Here is a 27,513-nt window from a genome sequence, read left to right as displayed (position 1 = left end):
CGGTGCAACAATTGAGTCAATTCCTCAATCATCCGTGTGTAGCTCACTGGAACGCAGCGTTGCATGTGGTTCGGTATCTCAAGGGTGGACCTTCTAAGGTCTCTTCTTTCCTGCTGCTTGCAACTTTGAATTGACTGCTTATTGCGACGCCGACTGGGCGTCTTGTACTGATACTCGTCGCTCGCTTACTGGATATTGTATTTTCTTGGGTGCTGCTTTAGTCTCGTGGAAGACCAAGAAACAATCTACTGTTTCTCGTTCCACTGCCGAAGCGGAATATCGGAGCATGGCTGCTACAGTTTGTGAACTAAAATGGCTGTCTTATTTGTTATCTGACTTCGATATTTCTTTGCATCTTCCTGTTCGTTTATTTTGTGATAATCAGGCGGCTTTGCACATCATGGCTAACCCCGTCTTCCATGAGCGCACGAAGCATATCGAGATTGACTGTCATGTGGTTCGTTCAGCTTACAAGGATGGTTTCCTGGCTCCTATGCACATTCGTAGTTCTTTGCAACTTGCCGATCTTTTCACTAAATCTCTACCGCTGAAGACGTTTGCTTTTCTACTTGACAAGTTGGGCCTTGCTGCTTTGCATCCCCGTCCCACTTGTGGGGGGGCTGTTGAGCTTGGAGGTGTTTCTGCTGCTGCCACCACTGATCTTTCTGCTGAGCTTGGAGGTGTTTCTGCTGCTGCTGCTATTCTTCCACAACGTCAGCTAGTTGAAGATGAAGATGGCTATGTGTTTGATGCTGGATAGACAAGTCGCATTTTAGAAATGCAATTTTGTATTCTGTTTTTGTTGCTCTATTGTTGTATAACTGATGTGGCGCACTCGTCATTTATTCAACTTCTCATTGGTCCATGTCATGGGTGAGGTGGTTAGTTAGTTACTGGTAGTTTGGGATTAGTTGGCTTGTTTGTATTTAAGCATGGGTTCGAACCCAGCGGTTATCATCTTCTCCAACTTTTACTAAATCAGATTTCAGGGATTCTTCCATTCCCCTGTTTTAATGGCTGTATCAACTTTGATGTTTTGTGCCAAATTCAACAGATGTGAAATCATATCACTTATAGATCCACAACTTCCCATTGTAATGTAAACTTTTCGCTACAACAAAAGCTATCTTAACTTTTATTCAAAAAACAAATATATATATATATTGCACTGATCAAAGGGATACTATCCAATTCAGTTGTAGATCGATGTTCTCGACCCGCGATCCGGCTCAGTCCCTCGAACAGTGAATTTCCTGATAACACAAGAAACGGTTAAATCAGTCGGGTATGTTCCCGACGAAGGCTCTCCGACGCTCAAGTCAGTTCTAATTCAAAGGATATGCGTATAAGTGAGTATATTATTGAAAGCAGGTAGACATTACCCTGTAATGAGCTCCATCCGTGACCTTTATATCCCTCTTTAAGATACAATTGGTAAATGCTGACATTTAATCGCTTAGCTTAAGTTATGCGCCCCACATTATAGCTAATTGATACCCCATGATTATTGCGGTCTAAAATCCCTCCTTAAGAGCATTTAGTGGGATTTGTAATCCTTCTAGAAGACATTCCCTATTAATATCCGGTATGAGGGGCATATTTGTCTAATGATAAATCACCCTCGTCATATATATATATATATATATATATGTTGTTGTGCTGTATATGTTGAAGCGTGATTTTGAGTTCATTGGATTTTTGTTTTTTTGAAGTGATGGACTATTATTAATTGAAATAACTTGATTACAATCATTCTTGTACCTACTCTTATAGTAGACGATACTTATTATGCAGTAAAACAATACCCACAAAATTCGAACCCATGACCTCTAAGATTATGGGGCTTCAATTTCATCAAATGAGCTAGGCCTCATTAACAAGTTCATTAGAGTTCTATTCTCATTTTATTAATTATTTCAATCAAATAGATCGAAATTAAGCCCGGCTAAAGTATTTATATTCCAATCATCCACAACGTTAATACTCAAATAGCATTGATTATTTTACAACCAATTAAAGAAAAAAAAGAAAGAAAGAAAGAAGCAAATCAAACAAAAACATGCATGTTGCAAACTGAAACAAAACCTAACTTTACCCTAAAATTCTAGCAAGCACCTCGACAAATTGGGCGCGTGCTGTGAGCTGAGGAAAGTGACCCTCTGTATCAATAATGTTGACCTCGCATTTCCCCTTGATTTTGGTCTGCATGTACTTTGGGACGGAGTTTGGGACAACAATGTCGTTTCTGGTATGGATGATATCACAAGGGATCACAACTTTGTCAAGAATGTCTCTGTAGTCACTCAAGAACACAGTCTTGGCCAAGGACAGTGCAACTTCAGGCCTCATTCTTTTCAGACAATTCCCAAACTTGACTATGGAAAGAGGGTCACTTGCATCCACCACAAGAGAAGCAAAGCAAGAAGCCCACTCCTCAAAGTTGGATTCTATGCTTGAAAACAGTTGCTCTATTTGTGACATGGAGAAACCCCCTTCATACTCTTCCATGTTTAAAAACCTGTACCACAAGTTATTACTCAATATATTTTTTTATCAATAAATATATATATGACCAAAGTAAATGCGTTGCTATTATGTTTATAAAAATTATATGTCGCATCCTTCATAAAATATATATAGATGTAATGTTGCAAAATGAAATTTACCATTACTTGAAATATATATAGGGGAAATTGCATTTTACGTTTTGTACGTATTTTAGGATCGGTACACTTTCGTTCTGTTGATAATGGGATTCTTATTAATTGATGGTCCTTTAAGTTCAAAAATTTCTCACTTTTGATCATTTCTTTAGATTCCCTCAGTATTTGGAGGAAAATACACGCTATGCACCTGGTCGTTATCTAAAATACTAATAAAATATGATGAAATGTCTAAACGTGAATTTTTTATGGGGTTATTAATAAGAATTTCGTAACGAATTAATGGGACTAATTAGGAAATGGAATGGCTTTGAACCTTTGTAAGTGGAATATTCTGATACCTCTCGACTGATCACCGAGCATGATGTCATGAGCTATTAAATTGTTTGGTAAACCAGCGCAGCGATATCCACACTCTAAATTTCTAACACTTCCGATTCTCTTAGTTGTGTTCTTTTTTTGGTCCTGGACAACTCCTAATGTTCTCAAGTGTTAATTGGAGAGATGGTCAACACACATCACCTACCTATGTAGGTAATCTCCTGTCAAGGGTATCCAATAACACCCAACTTTTTCGATTTGGAAAATGTTAGAAGTATAACGAGTTAAATACAAACCATCCCTATGATAGATGAAATAAGCAAATTATCCTTTTGTAAAGAAAAAATAGTAAATTATCCCCTTATTTTTTTCATAATAAAGTAAGAAAGCCCCCAACGTAGTTTCGTGCCATTCAAGAGCAATTTTTAAATATTTTAATTTTTTAATTTTTAGTTATAAAATTACATTTATATTCTTATTAATAGCCTTTGGATCTGATTAATAGTTCAGATTCTACTAAATCTAATCTACTAGCCAGATTAAAAGCATATATTTACATAATATGTATTACATAAAATTTAATTAAAAATATAGGTATGAAATATTTTTATTAGTTAAAATCATATATATGAATATATATATATATAGGGAGAGAGAGAGAGGAGGGAGCTGGACGAAAGAAGGCGAGACCAACGGGGACTGGACTGGACGGGGAGGGCCAACAAATCGAAGGGTGAAAGGGGAGACAACAGGTTGGCTGGGGAGGCTCCGGACGAGGGTAGCAACGAGGAAGGAAGGGGGGAAAGGTGGGGGGCGAGTGGGGGGAAGGGGGTGGGTTTGGTGTTTTCTATTTTATTTTATTTTATTAACATAAAAACATATATTAATTATAAATATTATATATAATAACACTAGTATATATTATATCTAAATATAAAATAAATTTTTTTTCTTAAAAATCAATCAAAATCGCATCTAAAGCCTGTATAATACACTACCAGGGGACTAAATTACTTTATTTTTATAATACAGGAGAATAATTTAACATTTATTTTACAGAGAGATATTTTGTACATTTCTTATATCATAAGGGGATGGTATGCATTCGAACTTATTTATAATAGAAATGGATTGGAGTTAACTCCCAAATACTCCTTTTGAAATTTTTAGAATTTAAGAGTTCTATTAAATTAAAATTTTGGATCTCTGATCAGTAAGATACTGAGTTAATCAAGTTATGTTGGAAGGACGTTCATATCTGACAGTCTATTAGAACGCGCGTCTTAGCTACATACATCAGTGTACTTCTACTTAACAACTATTATAATGATAAATAACTCATCTTGTTGTTTCCTACCAAGTTCTGAGGACTCATCACTAGCAACTAGGCTATTAGGAGATCTGGGCATGTTGAAATAGGAGAACACACATCTTGGAGTGCGCTTACTACCTAGATGCTTTCAGTGTTATCTGCTTTGTATTTGGCCACCCAAGGTCTACTATACGGATGAAAATTTGTATAGCAGAGGTGTGTCCTTCATATTAGGAAAAAGTCCTTATGATGCTTGAATACCCACACCAGTTGTGAACTGAATTGTCTCATAATGTTCTAAATCCAACTTATTTATTGCTGTAACAGGCGAACAACCAAACCTTCGAATGGAAAATTCTTGCCCAAATTAAATTTGGACGGACCAAATTAATTACATTGCTTGCTATGTGATTGGTCACTTTTTATTAACTGTACATCAATTATACGAAAAGTGTCTTATGTTTACTATATGATTAGTTCAACTTTGATCGAATTTGGTCCCCGTCATAATTTCCTCCTTGGGACGAACTATGTACAACTCTAGGTGTAGGCAAAGAACCAACATCAACGTGTTGAACATTCTCTTCGATGTAATTTAGAGGATATTCATAATTATACCAAACTTTAGATGAGCTCAAAATGTAATTTATCCTAACTTGTGAGGAGTTTTATTCCTATACTTGTTCAATACCTTATTGAAAATGTATTTATCATCTCCTTAATAGTATAATTGTTGTCATGAATTCAGGTGAATAACCGTGGCAGTTCATATTAAGATTGATGTCCTACGAACAAGTTTAAATTTATGGGTTCGAATTCCTGAATATTTATCTTATTTTTTGTGTATTATTAAATTTTTATAATTTATTATTATTTTTAATTATATTAACGTAACGACTAAATCGATATATTAATTAAAAAAAACAAATGACTTTTACTAGTTCATGGAGTTGAAGCTCAAAGTTTATAAACCCTCGGTGTGCCATGTTTGGTTTTGTTTTCATTTTTTAATTTTCAGTGGAAAATGTGCGTTTTCAACTTTGTGGAAATATTCGTATATAAATGAGAATATATTTTAATTAGTTGATGATATTTTTGCTAATAGTGGCAAATCAATGTATATTTTATTTCATAAAATGATAGCTTTATTTTTTTATTGTTAGTGGTATCAAATGGTATACATTTTTTTATTTAAATGAATTGATAATTATTTTTTTTATTGATTTGTAGTTGTTAGTAGTGTCATCAAAGCATTATGAAATTATATTATTCATCTATACAATTAATGATTAAAAAGATTTTATACATGTAATTAAATATATACACAAAAAAAAGTAACCATGGAGATGGTAATATAATAAAACATTTCATGTGAAAATTCGTATAAGTGGCGTCTTTTTATATGTAATATATTTACAGAATTAAAATTCTTTTTTTTAGTATATTTTTTAATGAATAGTTTTTGTTATAAAATTTTATTGTGAATCAATATGAACAAAGTTAATATTTATATATCAAAATAATACAATAGTATATATAGAAGTAAATGAGCTATGGAATGTTTTATTGATAGTACGTATGTAAATTAATAAATAAAACACACCAATTCATAGCTTTATTAGGAAAAATTGCAATTCCAGTCTTATAAGTAGGGGATTAGTAATATGGGAAAATAATATTTTTTGTTGGGTATAGGGTTTTTTCACTTTTGATCCCATCGATTACGGGATTCGCACTTTTGGTCCCGCAATTTTAAAAACTAACACTTTTTGTGCATGACCCCATTAGATATTTGACGGGAAAGGCCTAATGGCCGTTAAGTATGGGACAGAAAATGAGAATTTCGTAACTAATAGGACCAAAAGTGAGAATTTTGTAACTAATGGAACCAAAAAAGTATAAAAATCCACATGGTTACGTGCTAAGCATGTGATATTTTTTGTTAAAATATTTGACAAAAAGGCGTCAGGGGCCAAAAGTGCCACTTTTTATAAGTTAAGGGGCAAAAAGTGACAATTCCATGAGCCAATGAGATCAAAAATAAAAAAAGATGTAAATTATAGGTCAAAAAAGTATTATTTCCGCTATTAATCTCAATATTTTGGACATTCTCAAATATTGTCTCTACGTAGTATTAAATGTATGAAAAATATTTTAAAATAATTAAAATATTTTGAAATGCAGAAAACAAGCCAACCAACGGAAATAAATTTGGATGCTTCCCGGACATGACATGCACGCATATACACACATATATATTTATTTTTTTACTTATTTTATATTGAGTTAATAAATTCAATTTGAGAAAAATATATATGATGTGTATGTTCTGTTTCACTCTCGTGCCACACAAACTTCATCGATGAGCTATTAATATATACGTATTCTTTTTTTAATTCAAATTCATAATTTAAAAATAGAATCGCATACAAAACACGTGGGAGTGACATCAATTCAAATTTTCTTCTTTCGAATTTTCCTCCACACCCAAATTAACACCAGAAGTCTAATTTTTCAAGCCGATAGTTTTTGTCGTTTAAGATCCAAGTCAGGTCAAACAAGTGGTTCCAGTTCGAATCTTGTTGATTAAATAATTATTCTCTCTGGCAGCTTAAAATTTCAGACACTGAAAACACTAAAAAAAATATAATTTTGTGCTGCGGTTAATTACTACAGCCCAAAAAAGAAAAAAAAATATCGTGGCAAATACAAAGCAACCACACGGCTTTTGCAACGGTCATTGGCCGTTGTTTTTGTAAATGTAGTCAAAACATTAGCCATGGCCAAAATCATGACAGCCATGGAGACTATTTATCAATCGTTGTAAAATTTTAACTTTTTTCTTTGATTTTATTTAACTGTGATTTATAGTATTGATCGATTATGATTTTTAAGTCTTTATCATTTATAGTGTAGAGAAAACTCAATTTTTTGTAGTGAGATGAGCTGGCGGGAGACTAAGTTGAAGTAAAAGCATAGTAGATAGAAGGATATAGAAATTTGACCTGGGAGAAGGTCCAACCAGTACCATCCTGCTGAAGAGTTGAGGCCTCTTTATGGAAGCAATGCATCCAATCATACCAGACATGGAGTGCCCAACAAACACACATGTTTTCAACTTCATCTCTTCAGCTATACAGATCAAGTCCTCTGCAAAACCATCATATGAAGAATACCTGCACCAACCACACCATTTTTACAACTTAAATTATTCAATGATTATTCCCATAAGCCGCTCCTTTTGCTACTTAAATTAAGTTGGTTGAAATCAAAAGTCATAAACAGCTTTCTACCGACTCTCGCATCTTAGTAAGATTGTAATATTTTCAGACACCCCAACTTCAACATTTTTTTCACTTTTATACTTGCATTACAGAATGGTTATACGCAAAAGCCTCTCTATTAAAGGTTTCCTACCTCTGAACTGCTTAAATTAAGCTGATTTAAGTCAAAAACTATAAGCAGCTTCTTACCGACTCCTGTAACTTATTAGTAAAACTGTAAATACTCCAACTCATTCTTTCTTTTAACTTTTATTTTTAAATACTCCCAACTTTTATTACTGCGTATTTCCACTACAAAAACAGTGCTTAACTTATAACGTATTTCCACTACAGAAACAGAAGTTATTGCGGCAGTATTATTAGTACTGTCATAATGGTAAACTGCAGACTTTCAAGGAAAAAACACAAACTGAACCTCGCCGCGGAACTAATAGAGCTTAGGTACCTGACCGGATCGTAGAGCGTTGGATCTTTGACGGCACCAGAAAAACACCAGTCGAAAAGAACAACAGTGTAACGAGCGGTCAAGTCGGGCAATATCTCGTCCCAGACCGACTGGTCGCCGCCGTAGCCATGCGCCAGAACTATTGTTTCCTGGCCTGAACCAAGAATTCTGGCGTTCATGGCTGTTCCCAGATCCTTTCTCATCACCATCTTGCTTGCTTTCTTTCTTGTGTTTTTGTGCTTTTGCAGCTGCGGAAGAAGAGGACAAGAGAAAAGGATAAATAGCAATAGTGTTGAAGCTAATTTACTACTAGTTGCTGGCTAGTTTTGTGCCGTTATCCTGTGGTCTTCGTTCCCCTTATATAGAAAGCAACTGATGATGAAGGCTAAGTTTAAATTATACCTTTTTTTTTTTTTTTGGTCTAAATTTTCAACAGTATATTCAGGAATTTTTTATTTTTATTTTTTATTTTTTGTGAAAGTATATTCAGGAATTTAATATTTAGGTGAGCTTTGTAGTATGTTTTCAAGTTTGCAATATTCTATTTTAATTTCTTGAATTATCCCCTGCTGCACGCAGTCCCAACGATCATATTAAAAGCAAAATAGTGGTGTGGGATGAAGAGACCAAGAAACTTGTGAAAAAGAAACAAACATGGTATGACGGGATGAGAAAAAAAAAAGAAAGAAATCTGAGAAGAAAGAAGTTTACGAGAAAAGAAAAAAGAAACGTGATGTGAGGTGAGAGTGAAAAAAGTTGGAATTTTTGGTTTATTGAAAAAATATTGAAATTACATGCTATTATAACTATATTTTGTTGAAGGGATGGATTAAATTAAAAGGTAAATTTAAAATACTTAAAAGTTAGTACGACAATAAAGTTCTCCGTATAATAGTATAGATATCATGAGTTTATATTTTTTTAAAAGAAAAGGTAAGAAAATTTTATAACTTATTAGTACAATTTTGGTAGATGTTTCTTAACTATTGATTGTTTATGCACATATATAAATAAGAACATGGCCCAAATTTATCTTATGATTTGCTAATAAAATGACTGAGTCAAAAAAGAGTTTGAAGTGGGTTATAAAATGTGACTTTATTATAAATAGAGAGCCCACATAATATAAGTGGTGATGTTCTTTGAGTCACATAAAAATACAGGAGATCATACATCTCGAAATATTATTTATTATCTAGTGAAAAACCCACAAAATAATTTTGAGAATTGAGAGTGTGGACGCTGAAGAAGATACTAGTTGACTAATTCTCTTGACGGACGAATAATTTTGAGAATCGTTCGATGTGCAAAGCATATCAGATGAGATCAATTTATAATTCAGGCCCTACAAAAGATCTATAAAGTTGGTATTTCGCTGCTCACGTCAATCTGTTTGATTTTGTTATTATTTACCCATTGATATTAATTACGAAAGTGAAATCAGTAACAATTTATAAGCTTCATTATCTTAATCAACTATTACATTAAATATTTCAAACATTTATGTAAAAATGAAATGTAATATGTTACAAGTTTTAGCACATATTATGAAATATTGTAAGAGTTTATAAGATATTTAAATAAGCTTAATAAGATGCTTTCTAAGTCAATACTTGTCATGTTGAATAAGATAAGTTGCAAGGTTGGCAAAATCTTAATTTGAAGAGGGATACGGACTTCTCATATGCTTCTTAATAATGTCATTTTGCCATGCATTGGATGATCAATTACAATTAAAATAATTTCAAGTGTTAATATGGAATCCGTCCAAAAATTCGTTTCGATACTCTGATTTCATTATTAATTTGTAGGATGTAGTTTTTGACGAATGTAACGATCCGTCGAAAGTTACTTCCAACCAATTTGTATTTTATCGAAAATCTTCGAGAATAATATCCGATGGGACTTGCTGGGACAGACACGTTCCCTTTGAAAATTAAAATCTCGGACAATTATTTCATTAACCCGTCGTAAAAATCTATTTTCCTGCATCAATAATATTATTAATGAAAAAATACATATATACATATACATGTATATATATTATTTATTAAGTATGAGGGGTTGGAGTAATCACCTTCTGTTGATAACATATATACCGACCAAAAAATCCCCAAGCATATTTATTTTTATACAAAATGACCATTTCTTGTTAAATTTTTTTCTATTAAAAATATTCTATTCATTCACATTTAAATAAAAGTTAATAAAAACTATTTAGGAAAAACATCAGTAATTATAACAAGTTACTTGTTTTAATTTTTTCTTTATTTATATATAATTAAATAAAAAAATAAATATTTAAACTATACAAACACATTTGAGTGTACTCGAACAGCTAAGTAAATCTTTAATCAGTTGCAAATTTTTGCATTTGACTTGCGCTTTTTTCAAGCTTACCATTTTGTTTTATATTCACAGACCCAAAATTCAAATACGATATCTCAAATAAAAAAGTCTTATACTCGAATCATTAGATCGGACACTCGGCACAATTTTGACCTCAACCATTGTGTAGAGAGAGCATAGTGCCTTTGTTTGATGGGCGAAGTAATTGTCAGCTGAAGAGAAAGAAAATATCCTCTTTGTCCGCAACGAATGCTCCATTTTTCTGCTTTTCTGATTGAAATAAAGATTCCAAATGCATTGTCTTGTTTGATGTGTTAACACAAACGTTCCCTATGGTTAATTGTTTGCGTCTGGAATGGATCTCTACCCGTTTATTAAATATTTTATAAATTAAATTTAAATTTAATTAAAAATAATATTTTTTTAAAAAATAATTGTAACGTTCGGATTAACAATTTATAATTAATTTAACTGGAATCGAGGTTTACCCCCTTATTGACATTTTGGAATTAAATTTAAATTTTGATTTAGAATAATTAATTTTGAAAAAGTGATTATGGTGTTTGGAATCATGATTTTATAATTGATTATGTAAGTGCTAAATCTCAAAGCTAATCTTATCTTAAAAGTTAATGAAATAATTAAAAAATTCTAAAGACATAATAAATAATTAGGTGGAAAATAATTGAGATGGAGTTAAGTATGAAAGTTGACTTGGAATAACATAAGATATTATAATAAAATATATATATATTATTTTGAAAAAATATTAATTACTAAGATTTAGTGATCTTAAATCATATGGTATGTTGGAATGAATTATCATTTTATATAAAAATGAGGAATTTGAGACAAAAAAAAAAAGTGAAAAACTCGCGTTATTGCAAATCACGAGCATATTATCCTTTATGAAAAAAATAACAAATTACCTTCCTATGTTTTTTAATGCAGCAATTTTTATCTCCTTAGACGGGAACGTAAATTACTTTATTTTAAAAAATCCAAAAAGATAAATTGCTAGTTTTTTTTTTATAAATGAGGTAATTTATTTATTTATAATATCACAGGGGAGTAAAAATCGCATTAAACCCCCTTCTCCTAAAAACAGTGTCATCTTATCAATGATGTCTGATTTAGTAGTTAAAATTAAGGTCCCATGAACAAGTCCAAAACTATATGTTCAAATCCTGCACTTTTGTATAATCATTTTTTGATATATATAAATTAAATTAATATATTATTCAATTTATTAAAATACAACTATAATTATATTAAAAAAAAAGGGGGCAGAAGTCGTGTTTATTTGTCAACTAATTAGAAAGAGTATTATACCACGAAACTGGCAACATTTAATGAAGGAATTGAAGTGACGACTTTGTGGAAGCAAAAGGAAGCAGTGGCACTGAGGGTAGTTAGGATCATTTATTGGCCTTGACCAATGCTATATCAGGACCACACACACATTAGTTGGGCGCCTTTCCCACATTAAGTATCGTTCTGTTCTCATTTCATTTCATTTTTTTTTTTTTTAAGACACTCGCCCGACGTATTCATCCACATATTTATGATCGGACACAAAATCATCATTGTCCGAACCGTTGGACTGTTCCTTAAAGTCTTTTATATCTTCGTCCTTCGTCCCCATATTTTTCTTTTATTCTAAATAAATATTTCCTTATACATACGGAAATAATATATGTGTAGTTACGTACTGTTAATTAAATGCGAGAAGCCCAAAATAACCAAGTTTGGTAATGAAGTGTTTTGTCTTAAATGTCCTTTTCTTTTTAAGAATTAAATGAAAACGTAGAACCCGAGCTTCCTTAAATTTAAAAATATGTAGTTTTAAACATCATATTCTATACATTAATTACATTCTTGAAATTTATTTTTGCTTTCGTTCTTTGTAAAATTTCTTCAATAAATGACATCATTTTTTCATTATTATTTATTTATTTTATTTATTATTATTATTATCCACAGATATTGGACGTACATTTTTGGTGTATGTATATATTTTTAACAAAAATATTGTGCGCAATTTGTAGATAAAGCAACTACACCATAATATCGGTACATACAATGAAAGTTAACAAGCAATACTGAAACTTCAAAAATACATGATATATTTTTCCGTATGAATACATCAATATAATTAAACATATAAATATTATTTTTTTTGTGTCCTGCACACGCGTCGAGTATGCATAGTTATAACTAGCACATTATTCTCAAGAATCCGTCCGATAAAATATTCTCAGAGACTGAATGTACGGATTTGAAATTATTTTTTGAAATTATATGAATAATTTAAATTCTAAAGAATTTCAAATGTTCCATCTTTAAATTTGAATTATTGTTTTCAATATTTATAAATTTTAAATTCTTTTAACGTGAAGCCATGTGAAATCATTCTTGTAAATTTATTTTTCAAATTCAAATTATTTAATCCAAACATAACCTGATTCTCTTCATCACTTAATAATTACTAAAATGCAAATTACATAGACATAATCAAATATACATATATATATATATATATATATAGAGAGAGAGAGAGAGAGAGGAGAGAGAGAGAGAGTTGGGGATAATAATAAAGAGGGGGTCGGCCAGAAGAAAACAGAACCACATAGAGAAAAGGGGGCAGAGGGGGAAAGTGTTGTAAATTATGTTCAGACTTGTGATTCTTTGTATTCTTCAATGTAGAGACCAAAAAGGTGCCTTTTGTCCTCTTTCTTTGATTGCTGCCGTTGCCAAACTTACAACAACTACCTTTTCTCTATTATTGCTCTTGGGCCCCACCACGTTTTCGATCGATGTACACATTATTCATATTTTAATAAATAATAATCATCATATAAGCTGAAAATCGCATTTTCTAATTCGAAGAAGCTGTGGAGTTTAATGTGTTTAATACTATGTTTTTAAGAATAAACTACATTAATACCCGATACGTTAGATTTAATTATACAAATTTTTTCTACTTTCTTTTTTGTTAACTATATGTACACTTTCTCGAGTATTGGAGTAATGTACTTATGGGGTTGTTTATGTAAGGTTTTGTCGTCTTTGTAATTTTAATTTTGCAAAGGATAGGTGGTGTTTTTGTAATTAGATTAACTTGAAGATGGTTAAATATAATTTTACTATACATTTAAGAAAAATGATTTTAGGGCTCAAGTCATAACAATGGAGATGGTAGGATCAGCCAAGTTACGAGGATCATGAGTAAAAGCATTCAAGCAGTTTAGCGAATTTTGAAAGGCAATAAGGAGATTATAGGCGGAATACTTTAAAATGCTCAAGAGAGTTGATGATCCAAATAAGAGGGAATAACCACTGTATAGCGGATGAGATGAAGAAATGTTTACGTTTTCGCTCCTTCACTAAGGATTCAATTTGCAGAAACTGAGCTTTTTCTCAGGAGTTGAAGCAGAAAAGGCCAGGACCTACTCTCAAGTAGGAAGAAGGAATGAAATTCAGAGGTAGAAGGGGTTTCCCCCATATTTCTCACTAAAATGAAAAACCAAGTTAACATATTAAACAAATAAGGAACCAATTGATTCAAGGGGACATTATACAATGTAGCAACATCTAAATAGCAATAATCAAGAATGGGAAATCCCAGCCCTACCTCCAGCTAGGCCATATAGAAGCATAAAGAGTAGTTAGACGAAAAGCTTGGTAGAGCATTAGTAGCAGGGATCTGAATAATATAATCATCACGGTTCCCATACCTATCCTGAATGTTTATCGCATCCTAAGAATATGGCTTAAAGAAAGGATGCAGGTGCGACAAGGTAGTATCAGAGCCTAGGTTGTTATTTTGGCTATCATGCTCATGGTTTTAAATATATTAAAATAATAGGATAGGGTTTCAGATGAACCATCAGTTCAATTACTTCAGGATAAGTCCAACAGTAGTAACGTGGATGAGTTCCATTTAAAATTATAAAGTTATTTGCAAAGTTGGAGGAATATTATACGTTATTGTGCAAGGTTATATATATACGTATCAAAAGTGGTCTTTTCTTGTCACGAACTTGGGTAAAATATTTCTTGAAATTGTTCATTGATAAACAAAAATGAATATGATATTTGACTATCTACCTGGATTTGAATGGGCCTTAGGAACTTTATGGAGCTAAGTGCTACAATAGGATTATTATTATCATCATTTGGTATTCTGGTATTTGTTATGAATGTCCATTGAGAGCCACCTCTAGAGTCCATATGAGTATCCAAAAGGTCCAATTTATCTTGATATTGTTCAGTTCATTGTAATACTTGATATGCATGTGGTCTTGAAATAGTTTCCTTTATATAAGACTGTTCGAATGGCTTTCTGTATTTGTTCAGGTGGTTCTTTCTAAGAGGTTAATGGGCCCAGGACTGGACAGTTCGCAGGGCACATTGGGGTAACATTGCGCTACCAATTAAGGCTTCACCGTTCAGTTCTCACTTAGATGTCCTTTCACAGGCAGACTGGAGGTTGCCTGTGTGTGATTGGCGCCGCCATGTACCTAGACATGGTCAGTTCTATGCGGTGGGGCCCCTCCCCGCATTGATGATAAGATAGTAAAAGGTCTTTCGGGAGACAGAAGGTGGTGCTCATGTGATTCGGTCATTACTTGACATGGTCTTTACAGGCTTGATTGATATTGTTGCCAGTCATTATGATATGTTTGAAATATTTTAATCGATTTTTCAATTATTGACTATTTTCTTCCACGTGCACCCGCTCGTGGTCTCACTAAACTTTTGCTTACGTAATTTAAACTCTTTCTTCCAAATATAGGTGCTAAATTGAACAACTCAGGATTTAGCCGGCCTAGGAAAGAAATCGAGGTGGTTGAAAAGGGGGTTGAATGATTAGGGCTTGTAAGTGTTCTGATTGTAAGGTTATCATTTAGTGAACATATTATTGTTATGATTTTGGTTAAGCCGCATTCCAAGAATAGGGTCTACAGAAAGGGCCCTGTTTTTGGTGTATGACGCTCCTATTGAATGATCACAATTATGTACCTATGCGTTCCACTAAGCTTGCAATAGACAAATGGTTCTAATAGAGAGACCCGTAGTAGATTCACGGCTCTAAAAAATTCCAGACCCGTTATCAAGCTAATAGACCTTTGTAGTCTTTCTTTGATCTTTGCGTTCTCCATCACGGGCTCCATCCAATGGGCCTCATCTCTATAGACCTCTTCATGGGCCTCCGTCTTCATGGTTTACATTTATTTCAAAGAGAAAAATTAAAAGCCTCAACCCTAACTATATTCATTACAAGTAAAAACCAAAACTCCAATCTTAAGTTGGGGGAGTACAAAAGGTGAAAAATATAAAATTGTTTTATTCCAAACTTGTTTTATATTTGTTTAGTGTTCAAAGCTAAAAATAATAGAGATTCAAAAAATAAAGAGAAACGCAAGCATCACCTAACAATAAAATAAAACCATCCACACGGGTCCATTGGGCTTTGAAATCATCCATTGTTTATCAAATAAACAATTAAAACATAATTACATTAAATATAATATAAACATGCTCATAAATAATACATCAAAACGCATTAAACCATGATATTCAATATCATTAATTAAAACACAATTATGTGCAAAAAATACACATTAATAACTACAATGAAAAAATGAATATCTAACCATACATTAAATGTACAAAATATGTTGTTTTTTTGTTCAGAATACATTTGTAAATTAATCTAAGGCGGATTTAATTTCAAAAAAATTCAATTCAATCAAAATAAAATTAGCTAAAATTAAATTTTTTCAATGAACCAAAAATCATAAAAATTTATTTTTTTTTAAAAGAAAAACGGCATAAAGCAGTCGGTCGATCGCCAACGACCGGCTCGCCATGCAGGCACGAGCCTGCCCAGTGCGCAGGCGTGCTGTGCGCTACATAATATACTCTTAGTGCAATTCAACTTCTCCAATTCTTGAAATTGCAATTTCCCAATGTGGTCGAGTGGGTCTCTCCAACAGTCCTTTCGGTCACCAACTTTTCACATTTGACTCAGTCTTTATGTTGGTGACGAATCGGGTTTGTTTAATTTATCCAATAAATTAAATTAAATTCAACTAAAATTCAAAGACTATTTGATTAATTCAATTAATTTTCAACTCATTAGATTGTCTATTTAATCCAATTAAAAAGATATGATCCTAACAACACTTGATTAATAAATTTAATTTATTAACTAATCAAGTCCAATTGAGACAAACACAACAACTAATTAATTAATCAAAGTTTTATTTAAATTAATCTAATACTTATTTAAAAGGTTAAGCTTAAATTTAATTAATCCAATTAATTAAATTTGAGTCATCCATCAAATGGACTGATCCTGATGATGATCAAATTATTTTATATTCTTCATAAATTAATTTAATTAATTTATTCTTTTAGAATTAATTCAATCACGTCAAAAAAAAAATTAGACGTAATTTTCCTAAATAAATATTAAGAACCTTTAAAAAAATACATTCTCGTAATACTATAAACAAGATAATAGTCATAAAAATAAAATTTGAAAATATTATCTTTCTCTTTTTGATTCAATCATATCTGTCTTATTTTCCTACCATTTGTAACAACAACAATAATTTATTTTCATATAATAAAATTATATATTCGAAGTTATTATTTCAATAAGTTGCTTTTGAAACTAAACAAGAATATTGTGATTATATTTAAATTATGTGTTATAAAAATGCCTTTATTTACGAAAAATAACACTTTCTGTCTCGTAATTTATAGTCTCCACTTTTGGTCCACGTGACTATGAGATTCTCACTTTTGGTTCTGTAACTTCTAAAAAACAAAACTTTTTGTTTCAAGGCATCTTTTCATTAGATATTTTGACGGAAAATGGCACATGGCCATTAAGACATTTACACTTTTGGTCCCACTGATTACTAAGTTCTCATTTTTGGTCCCATAAATTTTAAAAAATTATACTTTTGGTCCCACTAATTACTAAATTCTCACTTTTGGTCTCATGCACTTAACGGCCACAAACTTTTTTCATTGGGAGATGTCAATGGGATCAAAATTGCAACTTTTATAAAATTATGGAATCAAATAAGAACTTCTTAACTAATGGTACCAAAAGTGAAATGACCATAAGTTACGGGACAAAAAATATTATTTGCTTCTTTATTTTCATTGATAAGTACATATAACATTACTAATTTAGCGCAATATTAAATCAATTATCATTATATGACATATATAAGAATTTACATATTTATAACTAAAAGTATGAAATAAATATATTATTAAATAGCAAAATAAAAAGTTTCCTAGAAAACTAAAAGATTTAGTCGAAATTCCTCGTGCAATAAAAAATAAATGAAATAGAGTTTTTTTACTGAATTATACAAACACAGGTACCGATTACCCTATTTCCAAACCAGAATGACAGGGAAAGGAAAGAAACCCATGTGGATTTGGTGTGGTCCGTGGTGCAATAAATCCATGTGGGCTACTTTTGATATTAAAAGAGAACATCAACCCCTGATTTTGAGAAAGAATTGATGACCCAACAACAGTTTAAAAGCAGAGACAAGTGTGTTTGGGCTATCGGAAAATAACACTTGGCCCACAAAATAATCCAGTTTGCATCTCAACAATCCAGGCTGTTTTCACAGACGGCGCCAAATTGATGATACAAAAATGAGATTGATTAAACTTTTATTAGTCGGTTATGCACTTTAGCATAATTATACTAGAATATAGGACAGATTTCCTTTTCTGTTATTTTTTCTCCTCCCTTTTCTTAATGATGGATGGACATTTATACTTATACAATCTGCGATAGGTAGGTAAGCGTAAAGTACTACTTTGTCCCTCGCCTATCTCTGTTACATGGTTGGTAAGGGCCATTTCAGTGATTCGCTACATCCGCGTCGATTTGGTAAGTAAAGCTTTTACTCCTTTGATTTCTTTTTTTCTTTAGTACTTGTTTTTATGAGAATGTCAATCTTTCATTCTTCAGTACTTTAATTTTTTTAAGGATGTCAATCCTTCTCTTTGGTTTCGTTCCTTCTTCAACATTTTCTGGGAATGGAGACCATTTCTTTTCGAAGTTAATCTTTTTTCCATCACTTGTTCTTTTTTTTTTTCTCAGAAATGATTTATATGATATTATACAATAAAAATAAGGGTTAATTACAACAAAAATAAGACAGGACAAAAGTGAAGACGAGTTAAGAGGTCACTCAAGGCAGAATTGAAGGGACAATTACAGAAAGAAGCAAGAGAGCATTCAAGAAGTCTCAAAATCCTCTCAAGCGCAAATCAAGAAAAATCCATGGCGTTCAAAGCAAAATCAAGGCATTCATCACGGAAATCCTCCAAAGTCAACATTTGATTGGTGAAAAAATCAAAAGATCCGCGAATTAACATTGTCAAGATACTTATAATGTATGGACACTTCGAAAAATTACTCGATGCAATGTCGGACATGGACACACCTCGGGCACGTATCGGATACGGCATCGATGTGTCCAAAAATTATAAAAAGAAAATTAAAAAAGGAACACGGCATCGAACACGCCATGTAGATGCCTGTTGGAGAATTCGACAAGTTTTTGAATTTTTTTTTAATAATTTCAAAAAGTTTTGTGTTGCCTTTAAGAAAGAAATTAGTTTTAGGTTTAGTAAAAAAAGGAAAAAGAAATAATTCACTCCTCTTGAATTAAAAATATTATGATAAAATTACTAAAAATTGGAGAGATATTCACGATAATTTAACTAATTTAAATTATTACAAATTTTTCATTGCCTTTTTTTAAAAATAAATTGATTACGTATATTTTTTAAGCCGCACTCGAGTAAAGCAGATGTAAGACATGATTATTTTATATTATATCTTAATATTTTTTTATATTACATATTTTAATTTTATGAAAAATCAAGAATATATATAGTAAAAATATATTATATATAGCCGTGTCAGTGTCATGTCATGTCCTAATCATTTTACATTTTTTGTCTCGCCGTATCCGTGTAGTATCGTGTCTGTGTTGCCACATATCCATGCATCATAGCATGACATAAATTCAGCTTGAGGAAATATCAAAGTGTCCAATCTACCAAGGAATACTCAAACTTCAAGTCAAGCATTCCAAGTTTATAGCATTTAATCTAGGAATAAGTCAAAAGACCCTCGAATTAATTTTGAAGACCCAAGTCAACATCGAAAGATATCAAATCATCGAACTCCACCTCCAAAGTTACCAAAATCAAATATCGCATTCGTGAAATGAAGAATCAATGGTTCCAAATAGAGATTCGACACCACAAGATATTCGATTAAATTCAAAATTATTTATAATATTTTTCCTATTTCAATAAATTCAAAAACACGAAACTTGCATTACAATGTGATACAGGTTCACTTTTCTGACAAGCGAGTCTCTTTTCCTAAGTTACTAATTTATAATCTATTTACTTTTTTGTATTTTGCTATACAAACTACACAATTTTTGTATGTTATTGAGAGGAAGAAGATGTACCCAGTCTGCCAGTTTCCTACCAAACTGGGTCTTTGGACCCAAGCCCAATCTTTCAGACCCAACTGTTGGATCGGGTCAGGATCAGTCCCAATTCTTTCTTTCTTTTTTTTTTTTTTTTCCAAATACAAGTAAGGTGCACGCGCGTTGCGTGTGGACAATTAATATTTTTTTATTTTAAAAATAAAATTTCTTATGAAAATTATAGATATTTTACAAACTTTGAATTATTTTTGAAAAATATAATGAATAATATTTATTTATTGAAGTTCTAATATAATATTATTATATGGTTTATGAATAATTATAATTTAATTATTAAGTTTTTTTTCTACCAAATGTCTTTGACGAATATATAGTTTTATGGAAAAACTTGTGATTTTTTTGTTGATTATATTATCTTTCTGTATATCTTTTGATTTTTGTTTGTTTTCGTGTTACTAAGCGGATTATTTTTGTGCCATTATTGAGATATATAATTCCAATTAATAAAAAATAAATCTTAAGGGTAAAAATTGCAAATCATTGTGTAATACTCTTCATTTGAGATCTGTACAAATTCTAACTATTAAAGGTAAATTATATTTTATCATTCGAATTATGCCCATTTTTATACTTTGTAATTGAATTTTTTTTTTGTCAATTTACCATCTCAACTTTATAAAATTTGCACTTTATCATATATGGCCATCTTTTTGTTGATTTTTTCATTGAAAAAATATTACATGCTATGCATATTTGAAAACTAACGGTTGTAAAATAAAATTTTAAATAAAGAATTAAAAAAAAAAAGAAATAGGCACGTGCATTACACCACACACGTGAAGGATATTTTATTCTTTTTTAATAAAACAATAGAATAAATTATTGTTATCATTATTTTTTAAATAATACAAGAGGATAAATTATTATTTTCGAATAACACATGGCGCGAGATGTATTATGCCCAATTGTTTAAAGCAAACAATACTTTAAAATATTATATTTTTATTTACTAATCAATATAAATAAGCAAAAATAATATAATAGTTATAAAATACTTTGTATTATATTTAATTATACATATAATTGTTTTTAATTGTCGAAAAATTGATGTATTTATTCTGTCCAATCATTGTTTGAAACGCTTGATTATTTATTCTCTCACAGTGCAGGAGTATCAAAATTATTGTTGCTAAGTATAAAAGGTTGAGCCCTAAGAATCTCATACATAATAGTAATATAGAATCCAAAAATTAATAATAAAAAAATCATAAAAAATAAAAAAAGATAATGCAAAATCACAGAAAGGTCCTGTTAAGAGCTTAACCCAATGAGGTCAATTCTAAATTTGAATTATCAATTTAAGTCGTTACAATTTTACTGCACAATCTCCAAAACCCTAATATAGATATACTCATAGTAATTATTACATTATCTTTATATATGTGATTCACGTAAAATGATACAATTGAAAGAAATTTATAAATAATTGTTTTTCATGCCCCAAGTACAATTTTAGCTGTTATTTCTAACGACCTCAAGTACTTAATCCTTACAATCAATCTAAGTCAACCATCGCCTTCTTGATATGATTCCAACAATGTATTGTTCTGTAGAACACATTACAGGAAAATTCGAAGTGTATTTTTATGGCGTAATCCGAATTCTATACTAAAATAGACGTCATATTTATGAATTCTAAAGCGCCATTGTCATTTATCACCCAACAATTTAATTTGATTGAATTATTCAAGAGGAATAATAATTTATACCAGAATTAAGATAAAAATTGGACCTTATAATAAAAAATAAATACTTTATAAAAATATATTGAATAACTTATCCAATTAAATAATTAAAAGTAAATGGAAACTAAGTAATTAAAGCTTAAAAGATTAGGGTTTTGATCCGCATATCATCATCTCCATCTTCCGGCCACATAATATTCTCTTTGTAATTTTCTCTCTATCCGTACGCCCAGCCTCCACCCCTTTGCTACCGCCAAGTCCATATCCCCTCCCCGACAATCCTATCCTTTCCTTACCATCATCACCCCTCACAGTCTGCCCAACGCTTATTAATAAATACAAATCGCTTCTAATTAAATGTTGGCTGCCTTATACGGCGTTTGGCCAATTGTATTTAAAACAATTTATAAGCTCTAATTATATCTTACAAGATATTTTAGGAGCTTATGAAATGTAGGATTTTATTTTAGAAAGAAATTGGTGAAGTGTTTGGATTTAAGATTTTATATATATATATACTTATTTTATAAGATGTGAGGGTGTTGGGCATAATAAATTTTTTATACAGGTAAAATTGTTGGGGAGAATTAGGAGTATGCGGTGTTTGTGTATTATGAAGTCGAGGTAAGAATTAGACTCTTTATTTTTAAGGCGATTGCTGCCCTGGTTTGGTGCTAATAGAAACGGCAATTTGTCTCCCAAGATACAACGTCTCACAACGAACCAAAAAAATATTTTGAAACTCTCTTACTAAAATTGTACTTGCAAAATGCTTTTAATTGCTTAAGAATGCTATATAAAATGAATTTTAATCAATGAAATGAAATGGGAGGATATATTTATTGAAGTTGCAAAGTATTATTGAATGGACATATCCGTTCAGAAAAGATGCATTCGAAAGATTATGACTTTTCATCCGAATAACACATCATTTTACCTAAAGGATATACCACTTTACATAAATAAATGTATCGTTTCAACCAAAGGGTTTCATCCAATGAACACATTATTTCACCAAATGACATACCTATTTGGTTGACTAAACACGGCCGCATGATGATTAAGCGCCATCAACCATCATCCACATATCATGAGCTTGTTATGACTCACACATCGTGATTAATCTGTCACGTTCTAATCTAATAGAAATAAATTTGTTAAATAAATTTATTCTTTATTTATCATACATCATTTTCCAACAATCCCCCACATAAATGAAAAAAAAATGCATATGGACATGCAGAGACTTAAGAGAGTTTCAAACAAGACGTCGTTGCATCGGGATAGGTAGCTTGTCGCTTTGAACCTTCCTCAGAGGAATATTGTAGGGATTATCTAGCTAATCAATGAACATGATGTCTTGAACTGTTCAACCGTTGGTGTAAACCAAGACAATAATATCCCCACAATACCTTCTTCACTATCTATGGTTCTCACGGTTGAATCCATTTTGGCCTTGGGCATCATCTTGGATTCATAAGTATTTTTCATTTGAAGCAGCCGGTCTTCAAACTTATATAGGTGATCTCGTATGCTTTACTTGACTGAGTATAGGAATCATTTAAGAGTTTATAGCATACCCTCTACCCTTTATAGCTAACAATACTAAAACGTCATAAGAACAGGAAGGAGTAAAACTCTAAGTGCTTTTTACAATATTTATAACTTAGTTGTCCCATTGAACCAAGATCTTGGGAGCTCCAACCAACAAGGTTAGGTTACCGCTATAAGGATTTAATTGTCGGATTTTAATCCTATTCCGCTTAATAAACAGTATACTTGATCTCTATAAAGGTCTTTCTTTAATGAATCAACTAGATTCTTTTGACTTGATATAGTCAATAAATATGATTCCATTAGAGATTTACTGTCTTATGGTATTATATTCTCAATGTATATGTTTAGATTTGTCATTATACTCTTGCTTTGTGCCATTCCTATAGTCGACTGACTATCACAATATATTACAATTGCAGGCACTTGCTTTGTCCAATAAGGAATGTCCTCCCATAAATTATGAAGCCAATCAACTTATTCTACAACTTTATTTAAAACTTTAAACTCTCATTCTATATTGAAACGAGCTATACAAGTTTATTTTGAGAACTTTCAAGACACTGCACCACTTCCAATGGTAAATACATAACCATTTGAGGACTTAGTGTTTTTAGTGTCAAATATCCAATTTGTCATTAGTTTTTTGACTGAATAGGCATTATCATAATAAGTGTATTTCAAGATTTCCATTAATCTACCAATCGTTCTTGAATATTCAACTTGACATTCATGTTCACCTTGGTTCTTTGTTAAGTGTAGATTTCAATCCATAGGAGTCTTAGCAGGTGGATTGTCATAAATATTGATTTTTTTAAGTACAAGCTCAACACAATAACGCTAAGATACAAGTTTATCCGTCGTTTTAGAGATCTTAATCGTTAATACTGCGTCAATTAAGCCTTATGTCTTTCATATCCAAATATTTTTATCAATGCTTTCTTGGTAGCCAAAACATTATTATTTTCTCTATGTCAACCTGTCATCAACATATAGACATACTATGACAAAGAAACTAGAAGTGCCTTTAACATAGACACATTTATTACACTCATTGACCTCGAAATCATTTTTCAATATTGTTTTGTAACATTTTTCATGCCATTATTTAGGAGCTTGTTTAAGCCTATACAACAACTTCGTAGACCTTTTTTTACCTTGGCCAGGAACGACAAAATCTTCAGGTTCTTCCATATAGATCTCTTAATCTAACTCGAGATTTAAGAATGATGGCTTACGTCCTTTTGTAGCTTTTCTCTAAGGATTCTAAAAAACTTATGCAGTCTTTGTTCAATGTATCATAATTCAATGAGGATGTAATTCTGCGTATAGAATCTCTATATTTCCATGTATCAAAAGCGACCCTCTTTTGGGCATTAGTCTCCCCTTCAAAAATAATGGGAGCTCCCTTCATTTTAAGAACATTACTAGGTTTAGATATAGTGAGGTAGAACGACACCTTTTGATGCCATCTTTAAAGTCGTTTTAGAGTTTCTTCAGCCTCTACCCTTGGGTAGTAATTGGCTATACCATGGCTGGTTGGACAACCACAAAAATCGTATTAGCAACAACGAACTCAATAACCACAATACACAAGGAATAATTATCTTAAACTTGTTGTAGAGAATTAGAGATATACGATATTTATGTATTATGAAGTCAATGCAAGAGTTCCACTCTCTATCTTTAAGACTATTATTGCCCCGCTCTGGTGCTAACAGAACAATAATTTATTTTTCAAGATACAACGACTCATAATCTCAAAGTAGCAACACTACAAACTTTGAGAACAACGAACAAAAAAATATTTTGAAACTCTCTTACTAAAACTATACTTGCAAAATGCTTTTAATTGCTTAAGGATGCTATGAATATGAATTTTAATCAATAAAATGAAATGGGAGGATCTATTTGTAAAAGTTAGAAACGTATCATTGAATGGACATGTCCAATTAGAAAATATATTTTCGAAAGATCATAACCTTTCATCTGAATGACACCTCATTTTACACAAAGGACATACAACTTCACATAAATGGACGTATCGTTTCAACCAAAGGGTTTCACCCAATGAACGCATTATTTCAACCAAATGATTTACCTATTTGGTTGACTAAACGCAGTTGGATTATGATTGGGCGTCATCAACTATCATCCACATGTCATGAGCTTGTTATGCGTCGCACATCGTAATTAATCACTTGTTACGATTTAATCTAATCGATATAAATTTATTAACTAAATTTATTCTTAATTTATCATTCACTATTTTTCAACAAAAATAACTAAAACGAACATAATACCATTAGAATTAAGTCAGTAGCTATTTCTTGATATATTTTGTATATTAATCTTTTTAAAATACTTTTATAAATATTACACATTAGCCCATTTCCAAATAAATATTTCATAGATAATCCTTGTTAGTTATATATCTAAATAAAAAGAAATGGACAAACTCTTACCTAAACTTTTGCATCAGAATAATATATATGTACACTCATGCTAACAAAAAATTAACATTATATGTAATTGATACTTTCTTTTTTAATTGCAATGTCTATTTTAGTCATATAATTATAATATCTTGAATTTATATAATATGAAAAGCAATCTTATTGAAGGGCATAAATGAAATATAAATAAAATAATGAGGATATTTGTTTTATAAAATATTAACCTTATAGAGTTTATGAGATGTTCTAAAAACGTAAAGCCAAATCAACCTTTTTTTAAGAGTTTTTCTTGGAATCTTACAAATTCTTTGAAAATAAATAAATTATTATTTTGAAACTTATAAATTTTCAAACATTTTATAATAAATTTTGAGGACACAACAAATTTAAGCCAAACAACTCAATTTTTTTTTAAAAAAAAGAAAAACATTTACCTTCAACCATCATCATTAAATGAATGCAAAATATATTTAATGGAATTAAAACTGACCTAAGTTTTTTATTATTATTATTCGAGTTGAATACTTTTATCTTTATATAGAATAAACAGAAAAAAGGAGGTAAAAGGTCTTCTCTTACATCCGCATTACATACAATGATACAAATGTCACGTCAACACATATGTTGCACTCCACATCACTTTTAATAAAAGATAATTACATTCTCCTATACGGAGATTTGGTATAATTATACGTAAATCTTTTATGATTTAAAAAATTGTATCTAACATCTCTAAGGTTTGCTTTTATCTAACAACTAAATCTTCTCGTTAGTCAAAATTTATTAAGTTTGTTGATATTAACAAATAAAAAATCGAATAAAAATTAATATTTACCATTGATTAACTTAAAACTGACTTATTTCAATTCAAATATTTATTTTTCGAACTAACTATCCTTATAACGTGTGAAAATATACCTCCTCACATGTGATTGACTCGTGAAAACATATGAGGGTAATTTAGTTATAAGATAATTTATTTGACCTGTATTAAGTCAATCAGGGGTTAATATAATTTTTTTTTTGATTTTTTTTGTCAATATCATCATATTTGATATATTATGACTAACAAATAAATTTATTTATTACACGAAAATAGACCTCAAACGTTCTAAATATAATTTCTCAAACCACAAAAAATATGTATAATTACATGAAATCTTATAGAAGAGAAGTGCAATTATCTTTTTAATTAATGATATAATTTAACTATTTTTTTTAATTTAAAAAAAATACATATCAATCAGTTATTAATAAGATTTACACCTAGAAAGAAGAAGCAACCAATAGGATAAAGAAGGCAGTGTTGTAAGAAAGTCAAGATAATGGGTTGAATGGAAGCCAACAAATGGACCAAAATAGAGAAACTATCTCTCTCTCTCTCTCTCTCTCTTGTTAGAATTTTGTGTTTGTCAAAGTTTGACATATGTGCTCAGTCAGTCAGTGAGTCAGTCAGTCCAGCACCTACTTTTCTACCATGTTTGAATTAATTATCATCTACTCATTCTTAGTAGAATTGTCAAGACTCAAGGTGGGATATAAAAGTTTTAATTTCTTATTTTTTGTCTTGTACGAGGGATACCAAATGAAAAAATGTAATTTATTCCCTTATGATATGAGAAATGAATAAAAAGAATATTTTGAAAAAAAAGGTAAATTACCCTTATGTCTTAAAAGGATTGTTCACAACAAATCCTATATAAGGAATTTTCCCTTTATTTTTACTTTTTACGCTCCACATTCTAAGGTAAATAGGCAATCATTCCTTCCTCCCTTTTCCTCGCGTCAAAAACTAGGGCATCCTCTGACTTGTTGATTTCACAGGTTCCAGTTTTTCCTCTATGATCATCTCTAAGTAAGTCT

General features: G+C 31.0%; 1 protein-coding gene across 1 annotated transcript; it reads right to left on the bottom strand.

The window, feature by feature from the left end:
* Positions 1-1,935: 1,935 nt before the first annotated feature.
* On the bottom strand, positions 1,936-8,372 carry LOC105166445 (alpha/beta-Hydrolases superfamily protein). The gene is made up of 3 exons (XM_088882434.1): positions 8,026-8,372; positions 7,302-7,472; positions 1,936-2,518 (listed from the first exon to the last, which is right to left on the bottom strand). Exons 1-3 carry the CDS (start codon positions 8,232-8,234, stop codon positions 2,092-2,094), a joined length of 807 nt encoding a protein of 268 aa, XP_088738560.1. The 5' UTR covers positions 8,235-8,372; the 3' UTR covers positions 1,936-2,091.
* Positions 8,373-27,513: the final 19,141 nt, after the last annotated feature.

The sequence above is a fragment of the Sesamum indicum genome, linkage group LG7 (assembly GCF_026168435.1).
Source record: "Sesamum indicum cultivar Baizhima isolate 11 linkage group LG7, ASM2616843v1, whole genome shotgun sequence".
Taxonomy (NCBI): Eukaryota; Viridiplantae; Streptophyta; class Magnoliopsida; order Lamiales; family Pedaliaceae; genus Sesamum; species Sesamum indicum.
Note: the sequence above shows the minus strand (reverse complement) of the source record. Positions and strands in the feature narration are given on the sequence as shown.